Source organism: Lethenteron reissneri, chromosome 37 (genome assembly GCF_015708825.2).
Source record: "Lethenteron reissneri isolate LAM-NWPU_2019-01 chromosome 37, ASM1570882v1, whole genome shotgun sequence".
Taxonomy (NCBI): domain Eukaryota; kingdom Metazoa; phylum Chordata; class Hyperoartia; order Petromyzontiformes; family Petromyzontidae; genus Lethenteron; species Lethenteron reissneri.
The window spans coordinates 5,888,275-5,915,233 of NC_083815.1; the positions used below are offsets into that span (position 1 = coordinate 5,888,275).

General features: G+C 43.6%; 1 protein-coding gene across 1 annotated transcript in view; it reads left to right on the top strand.

Moving 5' to 3' along the window:
* Positions 1-26,959, top strand: part of ANO4 (anoctamin 4) — a 177,351-nt gene that overhangs the window by 30,398 nt on the left and 119,994 nt on the right. The window contains exon 2 of the mRNA XM_061566746.1: positions 4,697-4,927. Coding sequence (XP_061422730.1) covers positions 4,697-4,927 — 231 coding nt within the window. The remainder of the gene's footprint in view (positions 1-4,696; positions 4,928-26,959) is intronic.

Sequence of the window (26,959 nt, forward strand, 5' to 3'; positions counted from 1 at the left end):
ATGATTCCTTGCAAAAGGTGTTAGTTTTATTTGCCAGAAAAAATGGGATAAACCCTATTAGTATATTTTGGTACTGGCAAAGGAGGCCTCATGATTTACAATTCTCTATCAAGCAGCCCTGTATATTTGCAACTTTAAATGGCTATGAATTCTTTTGCATCAACGCTGGAGCTAACAAAGTTTAGCTTTGCAATGCTCTTCTGTTCATCTGTAAAGAGTGCGACTTCCAAACCGAAGCCACATTTCAGAACAAAAGCGAATATGCCACGGCAAAATTAAATGTTTGCTAATCCATGGCTGTGTCGCAGCCTGTGCCAAGAATGTGGAAGCTGCCATCTGGTCTCATCACAGATAAATTCATGACATATTCTGAACTATGGCAATATTGGCGGAAGGACACTGTACATATGATGTATTGTCTTTAAAATCCATGCGCGTTTGTTGGTATGTGCGTTTGGGATGGTTCCCTGATTTCGCTGAAAGTGTTTCATGTCCCAGAGGCTTTTAACTGCTGGCTGCATATTGCCTGCCCAGTCTGCTATCGTATTACACCCTCGCACTGTTGGAGACGTTGAATAGGCAGGTGCATTACTTAGTTTGAATTGTTCTGAAGGGTAGTCAATACTTTCTGGAAGATGGAGTCGAGTATAATTATCACGTAAAAAACAAGGCAGCAGTGTTATTTAGCAAGCTGCCCTTGGTATTCAAGGGCATTTTAATTTAAAGAAATCTGAGGTCTAAACAATATTATTGGTAGGCTTAAATAGCCGTAGACTTAAATAACAATATAGTTTAGTACTATAAATTTTTGGTTATTTAATGCCTATGGAATAAAGTGCCAACATTAACTTTAGTGGAGTGTGCGTGTTGGTGTACTGTATATACATCGTATGCTGTGTAGTATGATGCCTGTATATCTATAAATTAAACGGACAAATTACGAATAATTGTTTTGTAAAATGTATGAAATGGGTGTCAACATTTTAAATAATGAATCAACTTGGTACAAATGAAAATCACGACGTTTCGGAGGCAACACAAGCTTCCGTCTTCAGGTGGAACAGTCACAGCACGATAGCTGTATCAAGTGATAGCTGTATCAAGTGATACAGCTATCGTGCTGTGACTGTTCAAGTGATACAGCTATCGTGCTGTGACTATTCCACCTGAAGACGGAAGCTTGTGTTGCCTCCGAAACGTCGTGATTTTTATTTTATTTTTATTTTACTTTTATTAATTTAAATTTTTTACCTATGTGACTTTACCGAAAAAACCTAAGAGTATGAATCCTTGCAGTCACGAAAGCTTCAAATCTAGAATTGGTACAAATGGGTAGAGCGGTGGAAGTGGTGAGTAAGGTTCGAGAGCAAACACAGAGCAAATTGTCCAAAGTGGCACTTAGGGAGAAGAAATATACAGACAGATGATGATTCGAGACTAAAGATTGACGACAAAAATACAAATAACCGGCTTAAACGACTCGGAAATGAATGCGAAAAGAAATCGGAGCACAGGTCGATGTTACAAATTCGCTCTGATGATAACCAAAGTCAATCCACATCTTGGCATGAATAAAAAAAACTCAAAATTAAGAGCGGTGGGTTTTGTGTGTGCACCCAGCCCCAGCAGCCACAGTCAATAGATCGTGAATGGATGTTTGTGGCAGAAAAGGAAACCAACTGTCAATTGTGTTTAACTGTGCCTAATTGTGCCTGACCCGCTACTGATTATCATTAAACAACCAAGAGCAAAGTGCCTGTGGAGAGCTGGGGCATGCGCACCGCACAAATAGCGCTCCGACTTTTTTTTTTCTCCCCGTGGCTGCTGAAGTATAACGTGTTACTACTATGCGCACGGTGAATGTGTATTGCCTGCGTTTGTAGCCAGTGCTGTAGGTGTGGAATGGGAATAGGATTGACTGTAAGAAATCTGAAGCACATCTGGTCTGCGCGCTCAGTTGCAAACGCCCACACAACGTAATTCTGTTGTGCTGCTGCTGCTGATGTTGTTGCTGCCGCTGTGTTTCCAGCTGCACAAGCTCCACAAGAGGGCTCAAATATCTTCCTGGTTCTTTCGGTAAAGTCACGTAGAAGGGAAATAATAAAATAATAAAATAAAACATAATAAAATAATTCTCACGACGTTTCAGCCACAACGCAAGCTGCTTGCGTTGTGGCCGAAACGTCGCAAGCTGCTTGCGTTGTGGCCGAAACGTCATGAGAATTATTTTATTATGTTTTATTTTTATTATTTTATTACTTCCCTTCTACGTGACTTTACCGAAAGAACCAAGACGATGAATCCCTGCAGTCACGAAAGCTTTAAATCGAAATAGGGCTCAAATTATTTTGAGAACGAAACCCCACCACGGTGTTGTCTATCATTGCATGACAGCGACTGCCGGTTTATCACATCTGCTGCCGTTTTATTTTGATGTTTCCCCAAAAACAATAGCACTGCAATGCACTTATTCAGGAAATGTTGATGCGTTTTTTCGGCTTGTGCATTTTCGTGTTGTTTCAAAGTTCTACAGCCCGAACTTTTGATAGGTTCTAGTCATTTACAGACTTGAGACCAGAAACTTTCCTTCAATTTTGAAACACGACAATTTCCGCGGCCCACGATCAGCTTCCTCTCACTCCTGCCGAGGGCTTCTCGGCTCTCACGCCTCGCCTGTCGCACCCACGGATGCCCTCTTCTTCACCCCATGTGTGCAGACGCGACTGACTCTATTGTATGTAGGGTGTGTAGCCATATATGCCTACCGATACTATTGACTATTGTATGTAGGGTTTGTAGCCATATATGCCTACAGATACTACTGACTATTGTATGTAGGGTGTGTAGCCATATATGCCTACCGATATTACTGACTATTGTATGTAGGGTGTGTAGCCATATATGCCTACCGATACTACTGACTATTGTATTTGTAACATCGACAATATTCAAATATGCACAAAATGTCCCCCCCAATATATTGCTAAAAAAATATAAAAAAAATTTGCTACGCTATGTAAATAAAAACAACACTTTGTTAAACATTGTCTACAATATCTGGACTTGTCTTCATATAACAATGCATAGATTTATGTTTATATGATTGTGGTTATGGTTGTACTTTAGTAATCCCTAATCTCTGCCATTACATACAACGAAACAAGAAATGGTAAAAAAGAAAAAAACAGAGCAATGTAATATTAGACATTATTGTAAAAAATAAAATGAAAAGTCCATCCCATGTGTTAGTGAATTTTTTTATATTTTAGGCAGGAAATTAGTTTTAAAATTTAGATTTTTTTTTTCTGAGGGGGGACACCCCCAGACCCCCTGGAAAATTTAGTCCCCCCAATGTTGACTCCCTGGCTACAGCCTTGAGGTGTAGCCATATATGCCTACAGATTCTACTGACACTATTGTATGTATGTATGGTGTATATGCCTACAAAATAAATTTCCTTTTTGGGGGGGGGGGTCGACCATTGTTGTTAACCTGTTGGATAACGCCGGGCTTCCATAATAGGTGGTTGTGTGGGACACAAGCACTCTCAAGCACATGCAAGCCTACAGAGGGCATTGTGAGATGAGCATAATTCATCAATGTCCACTGTGAATGTGTTTTTTTTAATTTCCCATTAGTTGGGTGAATTTGGTTCTGATTACAGAGATATTGTTTTATTGGCAAAGACGATGGTGGCATCAAACAAGATGCGTTGAATGTGATGTTTTTGTGTTTTTTAGAGAATGGCACAAATAATGATTTTCCGGATAATGTATTTTTTTATCGCTGGCATTCTTATCACTATAACTATTGTAATAATGCAGCATGAAGCTCGCGTGTAGTTACAACATGGTATAGAAGGCACAACATGGTTTAGAAGACCGATGACGAAATCCGGTGGGTAGATTGGGTGAGTGGAAAAGAGAACCAACATAATTAATTTAAATTAAATTAAGTAAAGGTTATAAAAAGGGGGTAAAGGTGCAGCCCTGCAATTGCTTGCTCACGCCACTGCTAGAAAAATAGACGCCACCAGGCGGAGCTCTGCAGAACCCTTTTAGGGCGCATTTTGGCCGAATCGTAAATGCTCGCCAGAATCCTGGGACGGGGTGGGGGGGGGGGGGTACCCACACTTTACCCCACCAAACGTCACCTACCGATTGACAGTAGGGCACCCATTTCAACCGTTGTTAGACAGATGTACGGGAGGGGGAATCTAAGAGACTTGTCCATTGTATCAACTGTGCATCGTGTCAACCGCCTCTGTATTGCCAACCATTGTGGTAACCATAACACTAAGGCAGCAGCGGAATATAAAATAACTAAAAATTTATTGGGCATCGTTCATATTAAAGATACGTGAACTACCTCGCCTGGTATGCATGGATTTTCCTCCGGATCCTCCGGTTTTTCTTTCCACATTTAGAAACATTCGATTCGAGCATTTTGCTGCGATAAATTTCCACGTGATAAGCCACTTCGTTGAGCTATCAATCGTGGCCAAGTCGCGTCTGAAAACAAAGCTATATAGTTTATTGGGCCTTACCTGGTATAAATAAAAATAGTAGTAGTACAAGGTGCAATAATGGTTGCGTTATCATTGTATTTGGAATATGTTGCAGGCAACACTGTTTGCAGTGAATGCATCAAATATCGTCTCAACCTCATCTTGTTGTTTTGCCCCCCTCCCCTCCAGACCCCATAGACAACGACGGGGACCTCGCGTTTGGGAGTATGTCCTACGACGACCTTCCGCCACCTCCGTCGCCCCTCACGGAACCGTGGCCCAACTTTACCACCATGCAGTGCTACCCACTGCCGCCCGAGACGGTGGCACGGGAGCCACCGCTGAGCAAATCCCGCTCGGCGGGCGTGCAAGTGCCTTCCTTCTGCAGCTCCTACGACTCTTACAGCCAGACGAGCGACGGTGAGGCCGCGACTCACGAACAAAAGACAAAGATCTCTTTGATATCTGTCTGCTTATATGTCTGTCTATATGTTTCTGGTTCTGTGTTTTATCTCTCTCTCAAATTTTAGCATTCTCAGGAAGAACGTAATCAACCATTGACTGTTATGTTATCCGACTCTCTGTTGTATTACATTACATTTCTAAGTATACTAGATTTGTGTTTCTATTTAATTTATACCTGATGATGATTGCTTGTGTTGCAATCGGAACGTCGTATGCTAGTATTTAATTTAATTTATTATTTTATCTTTATACGTGACTTTACCGAAAGAACCAAAGAATAATTCCTGCAGTCACGAAAGCTCCAAATTAAGTTTGACAAAGATCTCCCCCGTGTCGTACTTCTTAATCGTGATTTGCTGCTGATTCGGGCGCCCATTGCGCCAGGACGTCTCGGAGTGCTTCATAATATATAAACGACTCATATCGCTCATCTTAAACATTTAAAGGGCAACCCCCCTGCCCCCACCTTAAATGAGAGATTGCCTGACAAGACCAGGTGTTGTAAGTTTGGGCTGTGTGGTGGCCAGGATATATTTATCGACGCAGCAATAAATGATTGAATCTATCTGTAAAAAGGTTTGACTGTCTTCTTGGTTCTTTCGGTAAAGTCACGTAGAAGGGAAGTAATAAAATAATAAAAATAAAACATAATAAAACAATTCTCACGACGTTTCGGCCACAACGCAAGCAGCCGTCCTCAGGTGAAAACCAGGTCCGTCGAGGCGACAGAGTCTGAATGAAACAGCACACGGGCTTAGAGCATATTCAGACTCTGTCGCCTCGACGGACCTGGTTTTCACCTGAGGACGGCTGCTTGCGTTGTGGCCGAAACGTCGTGAGAATTGTTTTATTATGTTTTATTTTTATTATTTTATTACTTCCCTTCTACGTGACTTTACCGAAAGAACCAAGAAGATGAATCCCTGCAGTCACGAAAGCTTTAAATCGAGGTTTGACTGTGCTACGTCATCGTTCTCGTATCCGTGGGTTACCCCCGGGTGATCCAGTTTATCTTCCCTATGAATACACTCATTTAATGGAATTGGCTAAACATGCCAATGTAGCATAACCCACTCCTGAAGTGGTATCCTCAGTGATGGCGATGAGTTCCTGTATAAAGAAAATGATAAATACCATATTTCTCGATTACATGATGCCCTTTCACCCATGTGTTGTAAATCAGAAGTTGGGGATGGTTCTAATAATCCGATCGAGGTGCATGTGTGTGTGTGAGAGAGAGACTATAGTTTTGTGTAACTTTATTGACACTGGCCACACTTTTGGAGGTGCATTTTACTTTACAGAGAGCTTTATAATCCAGAAAATACGGGATTACCTTTGCGTAAAGTCATAAAGGGTGGCAAAGGTTTAGCTTCGTGCAATATCCATATATTCACTGCAATCCAAATGAAATATTGGCACTTATAATCGAAATTTTAAGAGGTGTTACTTTTGCATTCGAAAAGGGTGACAGTGATTTTGCTCAGCGCAGTGCCCCTGATTCACTTGCGCTCTTCATGACACATTGGCACCTAATAATCCAGATAATAAGGTGTTACTTTTCTAATTGTAAAATGTGGAATTTTTTTTTGCTGAGTGCAGTGCCCATGTTATGCACCGTAATCCTTTGTGGCACATTACCGCATGGCTACGCAAGGGTGCAATTTGGGAAACTGAGAGACAGGTGGCATTTGAGTGTTTTACATTTCATGATTAAATGCACATTCCAAAGCCAGCAGCCACAGGTGTGTCGATTTAACATGCCTTGCCGGTGGCAAACGTTCCTAAATTGAATTTCATATCCTGTTCAATTTCAGAGAGCTGGTGCGGAAATCCCTGCACAGCAAGTGTGCAGCTCCCCGTATGTTGTTTTCAAATTCTCGGGAAACAGTCCTTGGCTCAGAGTATAAAATAACATTCAATCATTTCAGGCATATTTGTGTGCAAAGTCATAAAACCAAAATTTAAATTGTAGCGTGTAGTGTTTTTGTTTTGTATATATACAATTTTTACCGAGGCAATGTGGAGGGCCCGTTACATCACGTCGTGAAGCACGTACACAGACCGTCAACAGAAGCCAAACCGAGTGTGAAGAGCAGGGGATAGAAAGATGGTGGAACGAGCTTGCTGCCCCAATGTTAGATTTGTATTTTTTTGTTATTAAATACATAAATTGTATGGAAATATTTTTGTACACATCTTAGCAGTACGGGATATGAGAGAAGGCTTTTGCAGAAGTTGCCATTCTGTGTCGTGTGTTAAGCTAGAATGCTGCTTGATGAAAACCAAGTGGAGGCATTACTTCACCCCGTGAACTTCTTCCACTCTAAGCCCCTTGGCCTTTAGGCACCTGTTGGGGCATGACCGTTTGCATTACTGAAATCCCCTGACAGTCATCTGTCCACTTCTCTCCCTGTCCGTCGCCATGTCAATCGACTGAGACGGCTGCAGCCCCATCGAACGTCTGATGCTTGGCATCCTCTCAGATCGGGGGCTTCCTCCTCCTCCTCCTCCCCCCTTTTGAGTTTATTCAAAATAACCATGGGCACTGCACACCAGTAACTAACTGATCCTGTCATGGCTACGAACGGCGCGAAAGACATTCAACATATATACACACGTAAATTAAAATCTGATTTTACTTTTCATTTAAACAAATGTATATATTTCTATTTTGATCGTTGATGGGTTTGTTTGAGAATCAATGTCAACTAATGATAAACTACTGCTCTTACGAATCATCATCATCATCCATGGCCAATCCACTGCTCTGGATGAAGGCAGTCTCAAAGCCATCACCACCACCACCACCATCTCTCGCAATCCTCTGGCGGTGCAACAACGAACCGAGCGTCCTGCACACGCGAGCTGAGGTCATGACCCCATGTCGTCGTCGGTGAACAACCTCTCTGGCTGCCGCTCCGTCATCGCTGTTGTCCATCAGCCACTATTCTTTCTGGAGACGTTTCCTGCCTGAGCCCCCCCCCCCCCCACTTATTGTATCACCCGACGCTAGTAGCAGCCTCAATGAATCATAGAGCTCAATTATCATATACTGGGCCGAGTGCTTCATTTATTAGCGCGGATTTTAAATTATTTATTCAGAACTAATGCAGTGCTCTGTGGCACCACAATGATGCATGTATATGCTGTATGAATGATGCGTATAAGTGTGCAATACGGTAATGTAGGTGGATTGTGCGTTAAATCTCCACATCCTTCAACTGAGATATTAATTAATCAGAAAGTATTTCATAAGAGGACAGGATTAAATATATTACTTTTGTGTGTTAATTTTTTTTATGCAGGGGTTTAACCGAAGGAAATTTAACAGTGTGGTACGTCACGTTGATCAGCGGTGAAGTTGTCGTGTGGAAGTTAGCACAGCGCACCTTAAAACCCGTCCACCTGACTATGGGAACCTCATTTGCCAGTAAAAATATGATAATTGTTTTTTTACCCTTCTATCTGGCAACAAAACTGACACCTTTTTACAAGGAGTCATGTTTGCATAGACCACAATACCTGCAGTCATAATGCAAACAAAAAAACATAACTCTGATTATGTGAACTGTCCTTGAAGTTTATTGGTCCACACCCGAGACAGCTTTCCTTAGAGCCTAGTCTCACATGGGTTGGGCCAGATGACGCCTAAAGGTGACGCCAAAAGTGCGCCTTTTGGCGTCATCTGGTCCAACCCATGTGAGACTAGGCTCTAAGGAAAGCTGTCTCGGGTGTGGACCAATCAACTTCAAGGACAGTGCACATTATCAGAGTTATGTTTTTTGTTTGCATTATGACTGCAGGTATTGTGGTCTATGCAAACATGACTCCTTGTAAAAAGGTGTCAGTTTTGTTGCCAGATAGAAGGGTAAAAAACCAATTACCGTCCACCCGAGTTTGATTTCCAACAAGCGATATCGGGAAGTATGGTTAAATAGCTATCATAGCGGACAATAATAATACTTACATTTTATATAGAGTCATTCATGCCAACAGCATCCCACAAACGCTCTACGTTAATTTTATATAAGGACCAAATCCCATATACGCAGTTGGCTATGCACGGCGCGAAAGAAGCCCAACACACACACGTACACACCAAGCAAATCTAAACCCTACGACCAAGCAACATCTAAAATGAATAAACAAATTAATAAATCAAATGGTATGGGGAAGCATTCGAAAAAGATTGCCCAATTTTATTCGTAATTGTAATTAATGGTAATCAATACTCAGGGCACACTCTGTGTCCCACTGTATGGGGTTTTCCTTGACCTAGGACTCCGTGGAAAGAAATATCGTGACGGAGTTTCTGTCTCCCATGGCAATGAGTCACCTCCGTTGGTAATGAGTGCATTGCACTTTAATTGCGCTCATTAGTGCGTCTGCACAGGGGCAGCGACACGTGATCTCCGTCCGCGTCACCGCAACTTGAACTGGGGTGCGGTAAAACGAACGTGTCCATCATAGTATATATAAAAATACGGTTTTTCTTGGAATTTCTCTCACTTGATACAGCTATCGTGCTGTGACTGTTCCACCTGAAGACGGAAGCTTGTGTTGCCTCCAAAACGTCGTGATTTTTATTTTATTTTACTTTTATTACCGAAAAAACCCAAGAATTTGAATTCATCTTCTTGGTTCTTTCGGTAAAGTCACGTAGAATGGAAATAATAAAATAATTAAAATAAAACATGATAAAATAATTCTCACGACGTTTCGGCCACAATGCAAGCAGCCGTCCTCAGATGTCAACTAATGCTGCTTGCGTTGTGGCCGAAACGTCGTGAGAATTATTTTATAATGTTTTATTTTTATTATTTTATTATTTCCATTCTACGTGACTTTACCGAAAGAACCAAGAAGATGAATCCCTGCAGTCACGAAAGCTTTAAATCGAAAAATGAATTCATTCGAGGCGCTGTAATATGGCTGGTAACACATTGGCGCAAACACCTCCGTTCCATTGCAGCTTGGAACAAACGTGCATGGCCCCAGTGAATAATTCTTCATAGTTTTTTTTTGGGATTTTCATGGGTTGAGCATGTTAATCAGGGGCAAAGGGGCATTAATTAGCACATCGCGTTATAAACCCTCTGACCAGAGTTTGATGTCCGATCATGTCCTGGCATCACTCGAGTGACATCCGTAGCAGTCCCTCCGCTCGCCCGGCTCCCACGACCCCCCCCCCCCCCCCCGCCGCCGCCACCTCCCGACATCCAGCAATCCACACGAACCATTATGGTGAAGTATGGTCATTCAAACCCCACTCGACCGACATGGCATGAGGAGGCCTTTCTTCAGCAGATTATTGATAAAAAAAAAAAATTTTACTATTGCCAACTTAGCCTACGCTATTTGACCAATGCCTGATCAGGATACCTATTTTGAAATACTTGTTGTACTTTAAAAAATATGTTTTATTATTATTAGATATAAAAACAAATCTACTGTATTTTCACTCAGGTATGTCCTTACACAGTTTTGCATTTTACCTTGCATTTTCCTTCGTCTTCTTTGTAAAAAAAAGAAGTAATTCCTTTTCTGAATATGTAGTTTATTAAAATGTTAATGAGTAAATGTGCCAGGTGCTTAGGTGGATTTCTACATCGCCGGGTTGTGAGAGGTGCCGATGGCTTGGGGAGATCCTCATCCAGCAGGAGTGGCTGACGACAATGATACGTTTCCACCCACGTTAAACATTTATATTCAAAACTTGCAACGAATACATCTACGGCCTCATTAAAAATATATATATATTTTCCTCATAGACAAATTCACAGTTTAACATTTGATCAACCTTGTTCATTTTAAGAACACTTGATACGCATTATTATGAAGCATTTCTCCGACATATTTCCTGACAAAATTCGGAACCATTAAACACATATCCAACGTTTCCTCAATTTCCTTTCCATTAATGCCGGGTGACTTTGACGCGTATTAAATTATGCATTATGGAAACGCGCCTCGTGATGACATTGAAGGAAAACTGCCGAAAAGTATCCAGCCAGGAGCAGGCACCCCGGCACGTTGTTCATCTTGCATGTAGTATTTCGATTGCAACGATGACAAAACATGTGGTCTCTCAGGTAATGTTGTTCAAATGTTTCAAGCTATTTTTTTTATTTATTCAATTTGGTGAGCATACAGCTGTAATTGCATGCAATGTATATTTTTTTACAGCATGTCCTGACAGATGGGGGACAATATTTTTGTCATGGTTATCACGCCAAAATGATCAAATATGCCAGATGCTTCATGGCAATGGTCCATATCAACAGGGGCCAATGGCAAACAGCTGTTGGGCATCCCCACTGCTCGCCCGCTGATGATAATGAGCCCAGAAAACCCACACTGATATTCTCATGAGCCCCTTCTGCTTATGGCCTAGCTGTCCAATAGCCAACATAGCCCATAAACAATGAGTCGGAACACCGTTGGCGTATCTAGGGTACAGCTTCCACTTCCTGCTTCACGGTACGCGACATATTTCTGCCACAGAAACCTTCGGGGCGATTGATGATCCAGCACTTAACGATTCACTCCGATCTTTCCCTCAACAGCAGTCGGTTGCCTCCTCAGAATTCTTTCATCGCTACTGCCATGATTATCGTGCAGATAAACTTTACTCGTTGAGTCCTCCTACTGCCGTGTTGAGGACTCGGGCAATCAGACTGGCCGTTTCGTCTCATCCACATTGTGTTCAACCACCACCACCCACCACCACCACCTACCCACCACCACCCACCACCACCACCTACCCACCACCACCCACCACCACTCCTCGCCTTTGGAATCCCTTAACATTATCTCTTTTGCCCCAAGTTGTCACCAACCTTGCTCAATTCAAGAAACGTATTAACCCTCGTTTTAAATCGTGAATGTTTCAGGCTGCTTGCGGCGTCGGCCATTTTATTTCCCTGCACTCGACAAACCTATTAAATATTGTACAATGGGGAGATATCGATGAAGTACAATTGGTATTTGTTTCACGACTATAATGCGGGGATATCGCAAGGCGCTGTTATTCGCAGTCGAGTATAGTCCGCCAGTAGGGGGTTATGTTGCTTAGTGTTGCATAAGCGGTTTCATTCGGTTAGATGGCATAAATATAAATGTGTCGTTATTTACGCGATTTAACCCCCCAAAAAAACGTCTATTATGGATAATACTGGTCGAGAAAGCCTACGTGTCAAGTTGCTTCGTGCCGTCACGCAATCGAGCAACTTGTTGGTCATTTGTAAAATTGCGCAAATATGGACAGTGCCACCAGGCACACGTGGCCTCCTCTCTTCTAGTTTTAGTTGTAATCACGTCACTGGATCTTTAACGTCCACTGCTACGCAGATGGCGCGTGTTCACGGTTAATATATCCGCAGCATTAATCTTGCAACGAGCAGCAAATGTGCTACCCCCCCCTCCTCTTCCACATCGTGTCCCCGTTGCCTTTGAGCCCTTAGAAGGGGATGAAGCCCCTCGGCTGAGCCAAAGGCGTGGCGACGGAGCTGCGTAATTGCTGTGATTGAGGGCAAAGGGTGACCTTAATCTGGGCCTGGCAGTTACCATAACTAGAATAATGTGCGAATAATGCTTAATAACGCTGAGAGGCTGTGGAAGTGTAATGGCTTGTTATGAATGTAATTAGGCATGTTTAAATGTTAAATACTTCATACATACTAAATTCTGCTCCGTTTAACCATTTCACTTAGGCCATTTTTTTTTACTTTTGATAATATGGGCTTCACAATAAAAAGGCGTAGTTGTCGAAATAGATATGTGTATATGAATCAAATGGGAATATCTGCAGCTCGAGACCAAAAAGAGTGCAAAAAAGCAATTTGTTGGAAGGAATTTTCATCCTTGCTATCCTGGGAATCGGAGGTGATGGCATCTCTATAAATGATTCATTATAGGAGAGAAGATGAGTGAGCTTTTGGAACGGCACAAAGCAATTGGGGTCCCCCACATCGATATTGTCCTCATAAGACTCTCATTTATGTCACTTGATTAAAAAAACCCACTCCATGGCACAACGCCAGTCAATTAGAGATGGGACAGCTTGTTTATGATGAATGGCTCATAGTGCACGTGTGCGCCCGTTAACAGCTAGGACGTTAAGTTCCCAGAGCAATTGCCTTTTTAAACATACACGCAATTGAACGTGTTTTTTTGCTGTCCGTGGCGAGAAATAATTTTACCACTGATCAATGGTGCGTGGGAGGTTCTGATTCTTTTGTATGACAGCCGCTAAAATAAGTATATGGTCCGCATCTCTTTGAGTGCCAATATGTCTTGAAAAATTGCACTTATAATCCGATGCCTCCTAAGCAACTGAGGTCTGTACTTATAATTGTTTAAACAGGAGAAAATTAGCTGTGTTTTTTGCATTAAGTGTTCCCTAGTTTTATGGTTGAACTCAATTATTTAAGTGATTAACAACACTCTAAAACCACAACAATCCAATATTTTGGTCAACATGTTTATTATTATTTCCCAGCTTAATATTATTATATTTGAGTGCAGACAAAAAGAAATGCAATATTAAAGTGCTCTAATCTCTAAGTCAGCTCTCTGGATTTACAAAAGTGAACTCAGCAAGCATTGCTTCTCGGCTGCACATTCCCGTCATGTGTGTTTGATTTTCATATTTAAGTTTGTTCAACCCGATTCTAACAAAGCTTTCTCCGTTTATTATCAAAACCCTCTGAAGCCTTGTCAGTCAATTAACATGCGTTAAACAAATTAAATCCATTCAATTGGCAAGGTGTTTTTCATTCATCTGTGCATCATCGTGTATTGCTGTTTATTAATGCTTTCCGGTTGCCGAAGGGATACATTACGAGGTCGCAGTCATTACACACAAAGTACTCGCCACAATTTTTCGATTTAAAGCTTTCGTGACTGCATGGATTCGTCTTCTTGGTTCTTTCGGTAAAGTCACGTAGAAGGAAAATAATAAAATAATAAAAATAAAACATAATAAAATAATTCTCACGACGTTTCGACCACAACGCAAGCAGCCGTCCTCAGGTGGAGAACAGGTTTGTCAAGTAGACAGAGTCTGAATGGCACGCTCCAAGCCTGACTTTACCGAAAGAACCAAGAAGATACTCGCCACAAATGAACCACAATACTTCGCCGATCTCGTCAAGGAGCATAAACCATCACGCAAACTCTGAGCATCCTCACAGCTAGGCTTCGGCAAGGTAAGGTAATTGTACCCTTTTTACAAGGATAAAGGGTTAAGGTGTCGACATGCCAAGGGCTAAGGGTAAAGGGTAGGGTAGAGTGATTGTATTGTGGTAAGGTAAAAGGTAGGGTAAAGGTAGGCTCGTTGTTTTTACACTTTTACCTTACCTTGCCGAGGCCTACTCATGGCAGCGGCGGCTTTTGGCTAACCATTGAAAAAAGACGATCACTGCATCGTGCGCTTCCGATATTACGAAGCCACTGGAGCTGGGAACTTCTAAATCCAGATGGAAAATTTATTTCTTTACAAGTTATTTTTGCGTTTAGCTGGTTGTCCTCCCCCCGCACGTCCGATTAACACGGTTGGCTACGTACGGTGCGAAAGAAGTTCAACATACATACATGTTTCAATGCTGTCACTGGTGGTGACAAGAAAGAGCTGCCTCAGTGGGAGTTACCATCTTGACTTTTGGAGGGGGAATAAGGAAGACGAGAAGGGAAACATTGCCTTATTTCCATAGCATCTCTGGTTGATGGACCAAGGCTGAATCACACGTATATATATCGCCAGAACATGGTTAGGCTATACATGTAAATGTGCTCTTTGAACAGATTGTATCCAGCACTTCAAACTGAATTTAATTTAAGAAAGGAGAATGACTGTACGCTGATTAGAAATGGGCTACAGCCAAAACGATCTTGTGAAGGAAGGTGGGCGTGAGTGGGACATGACTCAAGAGGGCTACCGTTGTAGGCAGAACTAAGATGATTCTCCCAGGGAGAATGGATATATAGGTGTGGAAAGAGGCGAGGTGAAAGGAAATGGATCAGTTGGTGGGACAATGCGAGCAGTGAATGAACGTGAGTTAGTTGGTGGGTGGATGTCAAAGGTTGTACGAGACTGCCGTTGAAAGATCTTGAAGATCACGACAGATTTAAAGCGTTTGTCATGGACGTCAACCCTAAGTTATGAGGATGACACTCGGTAATGGCGTATATAGATGGATAGATACGATTGAATTAACAAGTGTGCTCTGGAGTCACATTTGGAGAAAACATGTTGGTGAATGCACATATATGCTCAAAGTGTAATGTTCCACAGCATGCATATGATACCAAGTGCACTCCTATTCGCTGTCTTCTTTATACAATGTCCTGGTACATGTGAATATGGATCAAACTCACATAATTCAGTAATTATTTCTGTTACAAAGAAAAGTCTATTCATCATCATAAACAACGTTCAAGCTATGATCATGAGCGATAGTTGTCAGAAGTTCCCAGTATGAACCCTCTTCACTATTCCGTCCTGAAGCAGCTCATATTCACCGTTTTCTCACGGCAGAAACATTTGTAGCTTAGGAACAGGACCCGTACTGCAACGTGCCAATTGGGGTGTGGTGGTGGTGGTGGTGTTCTGAGACGAGGTTTGCGGAGCCCCAATGTGCTTTCAGGAAAGGGTGGTCCTGCACGGATGCCATATTTTCCGTCCGTCTGCTACAGCAGAGATGTAGGAAATTCCAACAGGACCTATATTTCTGCTTTATTGACCTGGTCAAGGCGTATGATACCATCATTAAGCCTGGGCTTTGTTTTGTTCTTCATGCTGTCGGAGTCCCTGACCCTCTACTCACAATCATGAAGTACCGTCATGATGGTGGGCAGACCCGGGTAAAACTACGTGGCTGGGAGTCGGAGCCATTGCCTGTTCACCTCTGGCTCCCACATTATTTAACATCTATTTCGACCATTTAGTTCGTGAAGCCTTCGATGGCTGTACCGGAGGAATTTCTATCTGGTACAGATACAATGGGAGGCTGATCGATGCCCGGGTGCGTTCAAGGGATGACTCCCTTTTGGTCAACCATGTTATGTATGCTTGATGATCTGGTGATTGCTGCTCACTCAGAGGAGGAGTTGGAGGTGCTGTTGCTGAACCTGAAGTATGCCACTTAGAGGTGGAGTCTTACCATCAGCTCCACCAAAAGTAAGCACCTGCCTGGGCATTTTGTGCCATCAGACACTCCACCTCCACGACTCGCAATTGGTGATGGGGCAGTTCTGGAGAGAGTGGAGAGTTTTATATACCTGAGCAGCGTACTCATGGCCTGCTCCGGTTTGACAGCAGAGGATTATGTGAGGAGCTCACAAATCCTTGAAAGATCTCGACAAAGTCCCATCGGCGAGCTCCTCCGGCGGGCAAGGTTGCGTTGGCTGGGTCATGTTGCCCGCATGCCCAGCCACCGCATGCCTAAACAGCATTTGTTCTGACAGATAAAAGGAGCTAAACGTGCACAGCATGGACTAAAGAAGAGATGGAGTGATGTGGTGCAAGAGGATGTGGAGCTGAGTGGACTTGCCGATGACTGGTACCAACGGTGTCAAGATCGGCCTCTGTGAAGGAGGCTCGTGAAGGATGCTCCTGGGCAGTTGGAGGCAGTCGCCCTCCAACAACGGATGGCAGAGGAGCGACGCTCACAAGAACAAGCGGAGCACCGGGTGGCTAAAACACAGCAAAATGGCACAGTAGGGGAACAGGTGGTGCATCGGCCAGTCATCTCAGTCAGTCGACCCATGGCACCTGGGTCTGCCCCGTGTGCTCCTGCCAGCAGGCATTCGACACTTCACGTGGCCTTAACGTGCACGTAGCCTGGCACAAGTGCCGTCGTGATGTCACTGCCATCTTAGAACAATTGTATACTCGGACGTGTTACGTTGAACTTCTTTCGCACCGTACGTGAGCCAAACAGTGTTAATCGAGAGGTGTGCGAAGCCAACCGTGTTGATTCAATTATAGAATTGGATCAGCACGGTTGTCAGAGTGGGTGCCCAGATGCTATAAGACAACATCAAAGCGAGCAGCATGGTGGCCACTTGAAAACAAAACGACAGGAGGCAAGGACAAATGCAGTCGTGAGCATTTTAACTAAATACATTTAGTCACTGGTGATGCGAACATAATTATTCAATACAAATTAACTGGCTCGCTGAAGTCCCCGTCGTCAAACAGTGCAAACGTGCATTTCAAGCAAGCTTTTATTCCGAGACTTCGCCGATGGTAATTATATATGATTATAAATAAACTAATTAAAGCGTGATTTCTGTTGTTCAGCAATGAATTAGTATTCGTAATAATTCATCCATCCTGGATAATGTGTCGCTGCATGATGTAAAACTCTTATTGGTGGTCGTGACAGCTCAGGCATAACCTATGTAATTGCCTTTGTTGTCAATGTCACTCATTAGTTACGATTTACAATACAAATGAGTGTTCAATACCTTCGAGTAATAACATATTTAGCAAATGGATAGCAGTCAGTTTCCACAAAAATGTATTAAAAGGACCATAAATCATTGGAAACCATCGCCAATCACTGGAAGATCATTGCACTTTAAGTTAGCCTACTGCAATACATGTTTTTTTCAGTCTTCGTAATTAGCCATGATCCATCCACTGCGGGATGAAGGCTTGAGACATAATTCCAAGATTGAGGTGTTCTATTTTTGTGCTGACATTTCATAAACAGGCCCACCTATTTCGATCAAACCGCCCGTCCCTACTTTATTGATAAGGTTCACAGTAACTCCATGTATTACTACAGTTACTACATCACTTGATATACAGCAGGTGATGGGTTCGATCCCGACCCTGACGCTTATATATTTGGAGTTTGCATGTCTCTCTCCCCGTAGCCATGTGGATTTATGTCCAGGTCCTCCGGGTTTTCCCTCCACATTTAGAAACATGCTTTTAGAATTTTTGGCTGCTAGAAATGTTCACATGACAAGCCACTTCGTTGCACTATCATTTGCGGTGTGGACCAATCAGTTTCAAGGACAATGCATATATTATCAGAGTGTGTGTTTTGTTTGCATTTTGACTGCAAGTATTGTGGTTAATGCAGACATGAATCCTTGTAAAAAGGTTTCAGTTTTGTTGCCAAAAAAAGGGAGAAAACCCTATTATTGCAAAGCTACATAGTTCAGTGGGCCTTACCTGGTAAAAGTACAAAGTAGTAGTCGTACAAAATATTCTGAAGTAGAAGATAAATGCTTGATACTCTCACATTTGCAAATGTGATTTGTAACTTTGATCATTACCTGTGTGTTGATAGTTCAGTGTTTTTTATTGAGGGACTACTGTGTGGTGTTATCTAGGTGTGGTCTGCGACTGGTTTGTTGTTTTTTGCTGCATTGCCCAATCGTGATAAATCTGACTTATATAATGAATGTTTATTGTTTATTTATATATATATTGACTTGCTTGCCATTTTAAAAAATGATCACTCCTATCGTGTTTTTGTATTTTTTGCTGCTGTAATTTACTGACCCGCCCATACTGGACATCTGTAAAAAAAAAAGCTTCGTAGCTAATCGGATTCCTCCTGCAGTCCAAATAAATATTATACTGGTAGGAACCTCCTGGTTACACCAGCCCACAGAGGATTATTGTGTCCGTCCGTCGTGCATCCAAGAATGGGAGGGGTGGGGCTGGGTGGAGAGGGGAGGGTGGGGAGGGGAGGGTGGCGAGGGGCTGGGTGGGGAGGGTGGGGCTGGGTGGGGGGTGGGAGGGGTGGGGCTGGGTGGGGAGGGGCTGGTCATCCCGTGGTGCCCTTATAAAACTCAACGTCTAACCTACTCACGCCGGCTTGTGCCCGCCCTCACAGTCGGCCATATTTGCGGAATACACCACGCCGCCGTTGACCCTGGCCATTGACCGAGCAACCCAACGTTCCTACCAGCTCCCTCCGCAGGAATGTGTTGGAAAAAAAATTGTTATATAGATTGCTCTTCCCCATGAACTTCACTAAACATTCTTCAGCTTGTGTTATGATGAGATGAAGGTGGTTGTATAAGCGATAGCTTGGTTTATAATGGCTCAGTGTTATGCTTGTGTCTCTATCACGCATTATGGTTTTAGAACAGTGTTCATGATGACGGTGGTGGTGATGGTTTTTTTTATTTCATTATGTTCGACCACCAAGGCTAATGCTGTGCCCCAAGGCTACGTTGGAAGTTACATAATTACCCAGCTGCTTAAGCTGGGCATTCAGCACGTTCCCAGTGATATTGAACTGCAGTCGATTGAAACAAATGGAAATAGTTTTTTTTATTACTTTGTAGGCAAGTTAAAGGTTAATAACTTTAAAAGTTTGCAGTTGAAATTCGTTACTTTAATGAGATATTTGAATTTTCACGGATGCGAACTCGGTCCTCATTGCTACAATTCTCATCCTCGCGTCTCCCTCTACGACCATGGCAGCTCTTCCCCGTGAACTTCACTCCTTGACTCATCAATCCATATTGAGGTCTCTACACTGTGTTCAACCACCACCACCAAAGATCCCCCGTGTAGCCTGAACAGACTGTTGGTGCAAGTGCTGTTAGCGAGCACCTATGAAGGCCGACACGGCACACGAGGGGGTGGGTGGGTGGCCAGCACCACGTCTGGCCGCCTTTGCAATGTAAACGCTCAATTTTAATAAATAACACTATTAGCATGGATGTTGACGTGACTTATGGCATTATCCATTTAGATTATTTAAAATAAAATATGCATATCTGTGTTTTCTCATTTCAGGTTGCATACATTTGCAACTTGTTTTGAAAAAGAAAAAAATATTTTGTTATTGCTGTCAGCACAATGTACATCTTAAAATCGCCCACCACAAATATCTTTATTTTGAACAACTAACTCATGAAATCAACACCCAGCTTGGATAGGTTGTGGGATTTTGCCCACCAAAAATATCTTTATTTTGAACAACTAACTCATGAGATCAACACCCAGCTTGGATAGGTTGTGGGATTTTCCATAATGATCCCATTGTATAGCAGTGACGAAGATTGTACCTGCAGTGAACAAACATTGTCGGCAGAAAGAAAACTCTCCATTCACTTTCTTTCTTGTGCATTGCACTGCCGTGTAGAGCTCTGAAGCATTCGCTTTTGCAATGCAAATAACAGGCTTGCTATAGACAGCTTTACCAAATGCGCTTTGCATCGCATGTTGGCGTGGGGTGTGAGGTGCCACATTTCCACAGCCATTGGGACGAGACCTGGCTCGGTTCAGGAACTGAGATTGTGGGGTTGACCTCGCTTCTCATGGCAACTTTACTGGACCAGTGCGTAACGAATCATCTTTGTTTTTCCCCACCATGGAACTGAGCTGCGCCGAGGCTGTTCCGAGCCAACCCGGCGCAAAACAGGGTGTTCCAGGTTGATTAATCCTGCACATGACCATGCTTGGAACCTGATTCAGATGCCTTGTGAGATCAGCAAAGCACGGATTGGTTCCAGGGCCCGCTTGGAAAATAGCCAGTGAAAGCCACAGGTACAAAGCAGAGGTCGCAACCGGGTACCCGATACCCGTACCCTACCCGATACCCGGCTACCTGTACCCGGCCGGGTACGGGTACGGGTACCCGTTTGCGACCCTGGTGCGGCCGGGTACGGGTAGGCCGTGAGTCACTGGTGAGTAACTTTTTGTCACTCATTTCCCAACGTCTTGTCTCTTCTCACAATTAAAGTTCCTAGAATCAACCCACCCGCGCCTGCAACATGGCTTCATCCCAGAGGTCGCAATCAGGTACCCGATACGGGTACGGGTAGGGTACGGGTACGGCCGGGTACGGGTACGGGTACCCGTTTGCGACCCTGGTGCGGCCGGGTATGGGTACGGGTAAGGAATCAAAACCCGTTTGTGACCTCTGGTACAAAGAGGGCCCCATTCTGGCACAGCTCAGGTGGGCCAGTGGAAAAGGGGCACAAATGAGTTCCTTGAAGTGAACCGTGTGGCACCCGAACTACAAGCTGTGACCCGGGCAGCAGCTGTAGGGGTCATTCGTGATGCAGTGGAGTCCATGTGGAAGTGAAATTCGTGGTCAACGGCATCCGTCACGTAATTCACTTTCTAGAACGGTATATTTGCGTGTAAACAAAGAAACTGTAGAGATGCGTTCGACGTAGCGTAACTCGGACTAAGCTTGGGTAAAAGGTGTTGTTGTATCGTTGTGCCTACAATTGCGAGGGTGATTGGAGAGGATTGAGGAGACGCGAGGGGAGCGACTGAGTCACTGAAGTCTCGTGGCTCACGATCCTTCAGTGGCTCAGACGAAGATCTGATCTGTGATGGAACAACCCAGAGTCATGTCTGGGCTGCCAAGCCCACTTACCAGGGGTCATGCAAGTGGAGCAGGCTTTGTAATGGAGGGCTGAATACAAACTTAAACAAAGTGCTCCACAATTTACCCCCGGCTTCACACTCCCAAGAGCCCTTGAGTAGGATTGCCTCCTCTTGAGTTCTAAAGTACAAGGAAAATGGCACTTGGGAAGGAGAATATGTCGCGAAACGCGAAGGGAGCAGAACTACATGTAAAATCGTTGTCTGGAGCGATGAATTATTATCCAACTAACAAAAAAACTGAGGACCTGTACCACAAAAGGAGGATGATTATGCAAAAAAAAACTAGAATCGGGGGTAACTATACTCAGGTTTTTTCGGTAAAGTCACGTAGATAAAAAATTAAAATTAATAAAAGCAAAATAAAAATCACGACGTTTCGGAGGCAACACAAGCTTCCGTCTTCAGGTGGAACCGTCACAGCACGATAGCTGTATCAAGTAAGTTACTTGATACAGCTATCGTAAGTAACTTACGAAAGCATGTGTTGCCTCCGAAACGTCGTGATTTTTTATTTCACTATTATTTTACTTTTATTAATTTTAATTTTTTACCTACGTGACTTTACCGAAAAAACCTAATAATATGAATCCTTGCAGTCACGAAAGCTTCAAATCTAGAAGTAACTATACTCCTCGACCGCTTGTAAGGGCCTCCTCAGATGTGAAGCCCCCGGCAAACACGCCCCACGTGCCCTGCCCCCCGTCAACCCCCTTCTCGTTACGGCCCTGTCTGTAAGTTCCTGTAATAGGACAACAGCAGAGGCATTAGCGTGTACCAGACAGCACGCAAGGCATTTATTATTCGTGGACTTCATCCACTCGCGTTTAAAAGGGCGGAGGCGATCTCGCTAAACCTAACAGCAGACGGACACGCGAAAAACATTATCGCGCACAAATGATGTCATGTGCTATTTAAAATAAAGAACTCGCTGCAGACTCAGTGTATTTTGGGGCGGAAGCATAGCAGTGCTTTGTACTGCTTGAGCGGCAGGTTATTGGTATTTTGCCGAGTTAGCGACTGCACTCCCAGGCTATTGATGGCTGCTCCAAGGGAAGCACAAGACCACAATAATTACCCATTATGGAGGAGGAGGCTAATGGAAACATCCATATCTCACCGCCACTTAAATTTAAACCACGAAATGCAGACACTGGCATAGGATGTGGAATCCAGTGACTTGCAAAGTAGCATTCATGTTCTCCGCACATGCGGGACTTCCGCTGTGTGCTATTCTATATTGGAATTAATTTCAACTGGAGCTACCTGAGGCTGAGCTCCAAAAAAACACCCCCCCACCCACCCGACTCCCCCCACCCACCCGACTCCCCCCAGCTATGAAAAGGCTCAGGGTATGCCACCCCCCCCCCCCCCCCAAAAAAAAATATCCCGTGAAAAATGAATATCTTGGGTACAGTATAAGCGTGTGTGGAAAATACCATTCACGATAAGGTAGAGAGAGGGCATTCAAGGACAGAGACGGGAATGCTGAGACGGATGTTGGAAATGGCTCTATAGAAAAGGAGGTGGAATGAACAAGTCAAAGCCTTAGCAGGAGTAACAAATATTCTTGAGGTGAGGGAGGTGAGACGGTTGATGGTTTGGGCACGTGTTGAGAAGAGACGAAGAAGAGGGAATTTGGAAGGGCTAATGAGGTGCCACCGCTGCAGCTCAGAAGGAGTTTAGGGAGATTGAGGGTGAGATGGGAGGATGCGGTGGAACGAGATATGAGAACGGTGGACATGAAGACAGAAGAACCGCGGAATGGAAGCACGTGGAGACAGAATGTCCGAGCAGCCAATCCTCGGACAATAATCGGACTTCTGGTTTAGAAGACGGAATGGAGCGGCATGTGAATTCTAGATTTGAAGCTTTCGTGACTGCAAGGATTCATATTTTTAGGTTTTTTCGGTAAAGTCACGTAGGTAAAAAATTAAAATTAATAAAAGTCAAATAAAAATAAAATAAAAATCACGACGTTTCGGAGGCAACACAAGCTTCCGTCTTCAGGTGGAACCGTCACAGCATGATAGCTGCATCACCGAAAAAACCTAAGAATACGGCATGTGTATGTTGGTCTATGTTCCTTTTCGTCTGGAGAAATCGGGCCATTGTCTCCCATCGCCAATAATGGGGCAACTTGCTTCGAGGATATGTGTCATCGATGTCATCAGATTCATAGTTTGGGCCAATAATATATTGGGGTGGAGCAGTGACACAGCGAATCGCGCCTTTAAACCGGCAACCTGAGTTCGCGTCCCGGCTATGGCTAACGTTTGCGTCACGTAATATCTGAATCGGTGCTGCCTCGCCCCCCCCCCCTCCCCACTACGCCAGCTCACACTCACCAGCATGATAAAGTATGATCACTCCTCATAACCAACATGACATGGCGAGGACATCATTCAGCAATAGACTGATAAAAGGTTGAAGGTAATATTTGTAATCATTGCGAGAGGAAATACCCATCACCCCCCCCACCCAGGCGCTCCCTCCTCGTGCGTGACAACCCCAAGCCCCCCCCCCCCCACCCCCTTATCTCGTGCACCCTTTTAGGTGGCGAGATGTTAACTACTTTGCCTGGTATGCAGGAGGTCGTGGGTTCGATCCCGACCCTAATGACCCCTGTTTATTTGGAGTTTGCATATTCTTCCCCGTGGTAGTGTGGATTATTCTCCAGGTCCACCGGTTTTTCCCTCCACATTTAGAAACATGCTTTTAGAGTCTTTGGCTGCTAGAAATGTTAATAATAGAGGCAGTTTTGGGGGTTAGTTCATGTCAATATAAATCTCTTGTTGAAACCCACCAACACCCGACATAGCCAATTAGTAAGGTTTGTCATGTAAACATAACATGCCAATTAGATCCTAGTTCAGCACACCGGTCTGTTGGATATTTGCAATTCGAGACGTTTTGCTGGGAATTAAATGTCCACGTGATAAGCCACTTCATTGAGCTATCATTTGTGGGCAGGGCGCTTCTGAAAACAAGTATGCACCTCAGTGAGCTGGTAAAATTTTAAATAGTTTAGTTATTGCATAGGTGTGGTGTTGCAAATTAAATGCATCTGTTTCCCCATGGTTTTACAGTTTGTTTTTGGTGTTTGGGAGGCATGTTTGAGTTGAAGTGCAAACATATCTGTTGAGCTTCTTTATCTGTAGGAGGCTTGTGATGTACGGTGGGAGCTTGGTTGTGTAATCCTTAATATGTTAGAAAGATGATTTTGAAATACATTCTGGATTTTATAGGTAAACCAGTGTAAGCCTTTAGAAGTCTGTGTGGTGTGAGACGATTTCTGCAGATTGAGGATGAGCCGAGCTGCTTTATTTTGATATGAAAGCGTGGTAGCTGTGTTTGAAGTAACCCAAAAGGACCGCCTCACTACTTATTTGAGCAAGAAACTACTTTGACGGATGGGTTAATTCATGGTGGAGTGGCGGTGAAGCGGTTAGCGCACTACACTATTAAGCCAGTTCAATTCCTGTCCATGGCTAACATCAGTTCTATGTTAAGCAAGCCACAGCATTTGAGAATCTCGTCCATTAAACGAGTGTTGCCGGCTTATGGCGAATTCCAATTTGTTTAGTTCCTCTCACGGATAGTCTCTGGGAATTTCCAGGGCGGGTTTTTACTACTTGTCAGAGCCGACTGTGTTTATACGTGGCAGAAATCAATATCATTGCGGATGTGGGCCGGAAACAGCGTTTACGACAAGTGGAGTTAAAAACACAGTGCATCTTTTAAAAATAGAGAGCATTTTTATGCACGTGCGGAAGTCAATGGGACAATTACTGCTACCGCTTGCGTGGTGACGTGTTTTGCATCGACAAGCCGCGATGCCCGTTGTCCGCTGCTGTTTTACAGTTTACAAAGTTGACAGCTGAGTGACTCAATGCGTTATGCGTTGTCCTCTGGACGAAAAGCCACAATCGAATGTGGCCCCTATGCTATTGTGTGGCGCGCACTTCGAATTACGTGTTCAGTCTTTGACGGGCGTTTGTGAAATTATGTACGCACTGGTGAAACAAACAAGAAAGTTAACGAACGTGCGATGCCGTAATGTGCTCTCAAACGCGTTTGTTGTCTTAGGTACTCGCCTTGAATCATTCTTACGAGGAGACATTCGATACAAGATTTATGTTTTAAGTGGAAAATATACGGTACTGTGTAGCATGTATATATGTGGTTGTGTATTTTGAAGGTAATACTAAAGTGAGACGATCGTCATAAAATGTTCAGAGGTAAATATCCGAAGCGTTTTACCTTTTTATCCATTCACTAATGGTACACTTTCAGCTGTAATGTCCCATTCTGATAATAAAATATTCCTGTTTAATGTATGTTCAGCATAGGGCCATCCCGGTGGACATTAACGCAATTCGTAAAAAAGTACTATCCATGTTTCGTCTACTCTGAAACAACGAGCCAGGATAGAATCGACAGATCTGCACCTGGGAAAGTCTGGCCCGTTCTTTTTATTGTATCCCTCGCATTTTTATCGCCACCACGGATAACACGGACCACTTGTGTATGCATTGTGGCCTGAAAAATGAGGCGATCAGAAATGGGCTTAGAAAGGGCAGCAATAGCCTGTGACTGTGATGAAGCGTGGCTGGGAAACCAATTGTTGCCTATTCCACCGAGGATGCGTTCTCACCGATCTCTTCATTTTCCTCTCTGGCTGGAGACCCTTGTGGAGATAAGTGGCCACGGATTAATGAGATAAGTCACTTGGGCATGTGCCTTAATGGCTTCCCGCACACCAAATTCGGTCTCAACTTGCGCCGCGTGGATCGATAGACGCCTTAACCAGAACTCTGAAATGAACCACTAATGGCCGTCTGACTATTTAGAGAATTCTTGAGTTCACTAAATGCATAAATAGTGATCGCATCCAAATTAAAGGCGAGTTAACAGGTTGGTGTTTCAATCAATACCTTCAACTAGATTTTTGGTAAATGTTGGGTGCATACACCAAAAGCTCCGAATGTGTTTCAGCGACTCAGAAATCATAATGTGCGTGAAGATAAATTGTATTTTCCTTTATAGCATTATTCATCGTATTTCCCAATTCATCACAATTGTGTGATCCTATCAGCATTATCTCATGAGACAAAGCATCAATCCGATATTACAGGGCTACTTCTAACCTCTGGTCCACGTGTACCACTACACATGTATTAGGTGGGCAGCATTTTATCACCCACACTGCCACCGAGGCATGTTCATCACGTGACAGCCAATCCGATTTTTTTTTTATCTCAGAACGGGATATTTTCCCATATTAAGTACAGAACCAAATTGAACGTGACACATTTAGTTGTGCAGTCAATTGTAATCGGGCTGAGATAATTGAGAACCCAGTTTAATCGCAGGCAGCTGTCCTAGATTCGAATCCAGAATCTCAGTGCTCTGACCTCTGTGCAGCTGGCCACCTCGATAATGTATTTACTTGAGAAGCATGGCCAATCGTTTTGCCTTTGCCGAAATATGATGTGGAGTCCCTTGGCCCTTTGTCTAAGCGTGTATTAACACTTCAAACGTGGCTCCAAACATCCTCGCGACATTGTTTTAACTGCGGGCGCCCACGTGATTCTTGCAAACATTAT